The sequence below is a fragment of the Odontomachus brunneus genome, unplaced genomic scaffold, assembly GCF_010583005.1.
Source record: "Odontomachus brunneus isolate Ranch 3 - 2012 unplaced genomic scaffold, Obru_v1 Obru_scaffold_292, whole genome shotgun sequence".
NCBI classification, from domain to species: domain Eukaryota; kingdom Metazoa; phylum Arthropoda; class Insecta; order Hymenoptera; family Formicidae; genus Odontomachus; species Odontomachus brunneus.
The window spans coordinates 164895-171764 of NW_022639742.1; the positions used below are offsets into that span (position 1 = coordinate 164895).

The window sequence follows — 6870 nt, forward strand, 5'->3', positions numbered from 1 at the left end:
TTGTTTGCACTATCAATGTTTTATAATATAGTCTCGGCCCTTTCTAACAACTGAATTAGTAAGGTCGCTGTTAACATGAAATTTTACCTAAAATATTACTTATGCTATATCTCAGTTAGCACAAATCGGCTAATGGCCACTGCGGCCTTTTGATATTGTGGTGGTGCGAAAGTTTTGAGGTTTTTGGAGACTTGGACGTTACAGAATTAATTGATCACGCTCATGAAGGTCCCCTTAATTCCACTTTTTCGGACACACTGAATAGTTGCGACCGAGGGCCCGCGACTGTCTGTGGTGCTGTTGAGACGCGAGGGATCCCGACGGCCTTAGTCCTTTTGATTCCATCCCCAATCCCAGCTTCTACTCTCCAGCGTTGAGAGAAGCTGAAATATTAAGATTATAACGCCTTGACCATTTGAATGATGAAGAAAGGGAGCATGTAAAGTTTTTAGTTCTTGAAAATTCGGACAGATTTTATTTATCTAACGAACAGTTAGACACTACAAACTCTACCGAACATTCAATTCCAACCATAAACGAAGTACCCATTCATGTTAAACAATATAGATTCCCACCTGTGCATAAGGAAGAGGTGGACAGACAAATTAATGATTTATTAAGGAAAAATATAATTCAAATTTCAAATTCGCCTTATAACTCACCATTTTGGATCGTGCCAAAAAAGGCAGATTCACACGGAAACAAGAGATGGAGAATTATAATAGACTATCGACTATTAAACGAAAAAACTATAGGCGACGCGTACCCGTTGCCTAATATTACAGATATTTTAGACCAATTGGGCAATGCGAAACATTTTTCCGTATTAGATCTCGCGTCCGGTTTTCACCAAATTCCAATGTCACAAAAGGACGCGCCTAAAACAGCTTTTAGTACCCCGTACGGTCACTATGAATTTAAAAGAATGCCATTTGGACTTAAAAACGCGCCGGCCACTTTTCAACGATTAATGGGTAATGTACTGTCGGGATTACAAGGCAACGAATTATTTGTATACATGGATGACATCGTAGTTTACGCTCGATCATTAGAGGAACATCGCGTTAAATTTCAAAGATTAATGAAAAGATTGAGAGAAGCGAATTTAATGTTGCAACCAGATAAGTGCGAATTTTTGAGACATGAGGTAATATATTTAGGCCACATTATAAGCTCGAACGGAGTAAAACCTCATCCTTCTAAAATTAAATCCATACAAGAATTCCCAGTACCTAAAACGCCCAAGAATATCAAAGAATTTTTAGGACTCGCTGGTTATTACCGACGCTTTATTTCTAGTTTCTCCAAAATAGTCAAACCTTTGACAGATTTGTTAAAAAGGGACAAACAATTTTCATGGAATACGCAACATGACGCAGTTTTTGAAACACTGCGAAATCATTTAACTACGGAACCACTTTTACAATACCCAGATTTTTCTCGTCTTTTTAATTTAACAACAGACGCATCAGGATATGCTATGGGCGGAGTTTTGAGACAAGATCCTATAGGAAAAGACCTCCCTATTGCTTACACCTCTCGAGTCTTAAATCGGGCAGAACAAATTACTCGACAATCGAGAAGGAATGTCTAGCTATCATATATTGCATAAATCATTTTAGACCCTATTTGTATGGCAGCAAATTCATAATTATTACACATCACAAATCCCTGATGTGGTTAAATTCAATCAAAGATCCTTCATCGCGTCTATGGAAATGGCGCACTAAATTATCAGAATGCGAATTTGAGATTCAATATAAACAGGGTACTCTCAACAGCAACGCAGACGCCCTATCAAGAAATCCTCCAATTGCTTCGAGCAATTCTCTCTTTATCCCAGATCCTTCTATTCCTAACGAATCTTCCGATGAATCTTTATTTTCTTATCAAACCGCACCCAGTAGGCAGCAATATAGCGACACCTGCGATAGTTCACACACCTTATCGCGACCCTTACAAAGTCATCCTCCAATTGAAAGTTTAGACGACAACGCCCTACCTTCACCCCCCGTAGAAACGAATCAAACATTCACATTTCCTCCAACCAATGTTCAAAATCCTCAGAATATAGAACCCATCGTAGAAATTGAAATACCCTACGACAGTAACGAAATTAATAATGAGAACCAGCCCGAAATACGGAATATAGAATGGGAAAATATATTTTCAACCTCAGAAGAAGAACAATTAGACTCAGAACTTATAGAAGAAACCGAAAGTAGTGAAGATAAGGAGATATTTGAATCAAATTGTGTACCCGCAAATTTACCGCGACCTCAACCCCTCGTAAAAATTAATCGCGAACCCCTTTTATCGCGAAACGATAATCAGGTGATATTTATAACCCTAAACGGGACTTTATACGATAACGGTACAAAGAAACATCAGCAAGCTGAACGTCTCCCAAAATATGAAAATGTAAATTTAGAAAGAGCTAAGGTAAATGCCTTTGGCACCAAGGTTTTAATCTCACTTCCAATCAAAATGGATAATCAAACAATTATAGACTCGGATAACGTAAAAAATTGTATTAAATCCCTTTTAAACGTAGTAGGAAAAATTTATTTAAAATCATTCAGCATACGGAAAACGGATCGTTTCGATGACATCCCCTGGAGTTATATTCAAAAACAACTAATAAAACTTTTTGAAGATAAGAATATTAACATAACGATTTGCAAAGGACTGATCCAAACCCCTAGAGAGGAAAACAGACAAATACTTATAGAAGAAAATCACTCGTCTGCTATAGGCGGACATAAGAGAGTCACGAAAACATATAACAGATTGAAAACAAATTATTCCTGGCCCAATATGAAAAGGGATATTCAAAGGTTTATTCAGCGATGTAAGGAATACCAATTGAAAAAATTAACGCGAATTAAAATTAGACAACCTATGATTATTACAGACACACCCGGCGCCGCTTTCGACAAAATCGCGTTAGACATAATGGGACCTTTGCCCACAACCAATAAAGGAAACACATCCTCACAATCCAGGACTTACTTACGAAATATTCAGTAGCAATCCCTTTAAGCGAAGTAACTTCATTGGCAATAGCAGATGCCTTTACAAAAAATTTTATTTGCATTTACGGAGCCCCCAAAGCTCTCCTAACCGATCAAGGTTCCAATTTCTTAACCTCTTTACTGAGAGACCTTTCAAAAAAATTTAGTATCAGACAATATAAGACTACAGCCTATCACCCCCAGTCCCAAGGCTCCTTTGAGAGACCGCAGCACTCGTTAACAGAATATTTAAAGTGTAACGTCCCGGCCCCAAAAATCTCTAAATTTTCACGCCGCTAGATATTGCATCAACCTGAGGCCGATTTATACTAAACTGAGAAGTAGTCCATAGGATATTTTATTTCAGCCGCGAATCCTACTAATTCAATCGTCAGAGACGGCTTAAACTAAAATTACATAAGAATCTGGTGGCAGCAGTCCTCCAGTAGACTTCTATCCGTTAAGGGAAATATAAATCACCGCCTAATAATTAGCCGATGAAAAGCCATACGTGACGAAAGGAATAGTAGAAGCATATTTTGTAACGAACTGTATAGGAGCGTACACCACCGCTGTTAGAGCTAAGAGATCGCAACTTTTGTACGAACATATAACATAAAAATATTCGCGAGACGAACTCGCTTAGGTACGAACGTTCGACGCGACGTGACGACGCTACGCATCACGCCACCGAGAACGGCGTCCGGTCCCCCGAGCTTATCGGAAAGATAAGCCGAGGCGTAGAGACTTCCCTTCGCAACCGACCGACTCGAAACCACCGTGCCACTACGGAATTCGGCGCTGCGGCCCGACCGTCGTCGGAAACCGTCGGAATCGAACGAAGCCCCCGCTGGAGCCCTATAAAAGGCGTGCTCCCGGAGCGCTCCGCGCTAGCCTGTTCGGGAACATCGTACGACATACATTCTTCATTATTCCAAGTCTTCGTTCGCGCAGCTGCGTGAACATTTTATCGGGAGTTATACTTTATCGAAGCCAGCGATCTCCACTCATCCCGAGATTCTCTACGACCGACCTGCGTACGGAACTGCAGCGACAGTACGAGCGTGCCCAGGCGAATTCAATCACGACCAGCGGATCCCTACAATAAGCGACCGTGAGCCTAATATCTATCCCCCTTTGTACTCGAACACTAGACCGGTAGGATCCGAGCGACCACCTATCGTTAAAATTATTATTATTCTCAATACAGTTATTACTCTGATTTTTATATCGTCATTTATTTTATATTGTCATTCACTCTATATTTCTATATATTATATTAACTAGCTTAAACGCCGTTATTGTACTCGCTCTTAATTATATTACGATTACTATGTTACTGCTCTCTCTTTAAGAACGATCTCTATCCAATACATCCTTTACACTCTGGCAAACCTTGCATACATTCTTTGGTCTCGATGCTTCACTGGCACCTGTGTCAGTCGTAAGCCTTTACACACATTCCTGCAGAGCTGCGGTGTTCTTCGTGACACCATAATACTGCTAGTGTACTGGGTAGCGTTTACCGCTCTTGGTCACATTCTTCTTGCTTGCTAAGACTGAGCTCTGACAGTTTCGGTAGCATCTCACGAGCGCTCCGGAGCTTAATTAATTACAACGAATTGCGAAGTAGCGCGTGAGGGCCTCCTGACTGACAAGTCGGTCGAGACCTGATCGAGACTTCGACAGATCCATTGCAACCAGGATCTTATTACATAAAAATATTGAGAGACCAGAGACGATATTACTGCTTTACATCCATACTTTACCATCTTGGTCGTTCTTACAGAGTTTTTTTAATTAAAATCAAATCAAGTACAGCGTAGAATTTTTATTCAATATATTAGATGCCAAAGGGATGCGGCAAGAAGTATAGAGAGCGACTACGCAGGTGGATATCGCGCACCGCGGAACAGAGAACACCTGTCTCCGTCGTGCCTAACTCTCCTAACCCTACAGAAAGAGGGTATTTCATTATTAATTCAAAAAGTTATTATATCGAGGTTCGCGCCTCATTGAGACCATTATCGTCAGGGCCCGTCGCGCCGACCGCGCCCGTTATTAAAGAGGAACCTACATATATCGAATTAAAATCAAGAGACCAACAGGTTCAGAATCCGAATTTAGATTTGCATAAGAATTTAACTAGTAGCGAGCAAGTAGTAGTTGACGCGCTAGTGAGTGTACTTACAGACAACGAATAAAACACGTTTCGAATATTAAATCCATTTCATTCTTCGAGAATCACACATTACAACCTAAAATTATCTAAGATACATCCTTTTAGTATTTTTCCTTGATTCTCCTTATTTAGTAGACCTTTATTCATCGCAAACTCGCAACCTTAAAAATACCAATTTATAATATTAGCATTTTGAACATAATTTTTGAATCCTCGATTTATTAGATATTTTATTCTTTATTCCATATTCCATTTACATATATCAATCAGAATCACTTTACATTATAATTCTATTCTACTACAAATTACAATTTAATTATTTTTCATAGAAAGTTATTACTTTCGAGTCACTTCACTCTCATTACACTTAAACGCACTCGTAAATAACTTCCTCTCAATGCACTGCTCTCTACCAGCCCTGGCTATTGTCGGTGAATGCAGGCAGGCCTAAAACAAAAGAGAGCAAACTTTTCTTGTGTCTGAGGGATCGCGAGGGACGTTACAAAAGACGCAAATTACAAAAGAAAATAATTGGGATGATTATTTAAATTTTGCTATGTTTTTCTATAATACCAGTGTCCATGAGAGCACTCAGTACATACCTTTTCAATTAATATATAGACGAATACCTCGCCTTCCCTCGTCACAGAAAACACTCGAGCAAAATTTAGAGCCAACATATCAAAAGTACCTTTCCAATTTATTTCAACACTTACAAGAAACCCAGGAAGAGGCTAGGCAAAATTTAATTAAATCAAAAGAAAGAAATAAACACTATTATGATAAACGCATTAACCCTGCGAACTTTAAAGAAGGAGATTTTGTATTTTTATTAAAAAACCTTCTAAAGGAAAGTTTTCTGACCAATATACTGGTCCATATAAAGTTCTAGAAATTCTACCGAATAACAATATTACCATCCAATACGGAAATACAACACGCACAGTGCATGTGGATTAACTAAAACTCACACATTGAGCCAGGATGAACATAATTAACATATACCTCTGTTTCAGGGTGTTCCTGGTATATAATTCGCAACCTCAAGAAACTGTCCGTAATTTTTCAGCCACTAGGCAACCTGCCAACCCAAGGTGCTTACGGACCGAAGGCTTCAAACATGTCCCATCTAATACACTCTTATGTCACTTATGTTTAATCAATGATTTTCTTGACAGCTCAGAACTTTTCGAAAAATTAGTCTCGCACTACTTAACTATCGGTGATCAATACAATATTAGAAATTGCGATTATTGTCATATGCCATTAGGCATCAATAGACCCGTAGACGACTGCTTCACATGCTATCAATCCTATAAAACTAATCCTTTAAGTAAACCACCTTATAATAATATTTTCATAATTCCAAAAAATGAGTAAATTTCAAGAAATATTAACAACATACCCTAGTATGCTGGATGTGAAATGCATCATACTAGCTGGATGCAAATATCAAAATCAGTTAGGCGCTTTATGCACCAAATGTTACATTCGGAAGTCACTCCCATCAGATTTAAGATACTGTATCTTTCATGGCTTTTCTTTAGACCCGTTAGAATTAGCTTACTGTTTAAATTGTCATCCTAATCTCACGATAGTAGAACCAATCATATACTGCCTTCCATGTTTCCATAAATACAAACGCACTCTTGATATGCTCAAGGAAGGAGGATA

At 38.8% G+C, this 6870-nt stretch overlaps 1 protein-coding gene across 1 annotated transcript in view; it reads right to left on the reverse strand.

The window, feature by feature from the left end:
- Positions 1-326: 326 nt before the first annotated feature.
- LOC116853235 (piggyBac transposable element-derived protein 4-like) overlaps positions 327-6870 on the reverse strand; it is a 12183-nt gene continuing 5639 nt past the window's right edge. Inside the window, exon 3 of the mRNA XM_032834190.1 lies at positions 327-383. Coding sequence (XP_032690081.1) covers positions 327-383 — 57 coding nt within the window. The remainder of the gene's footprint in view (positions 384-6870) is intronic.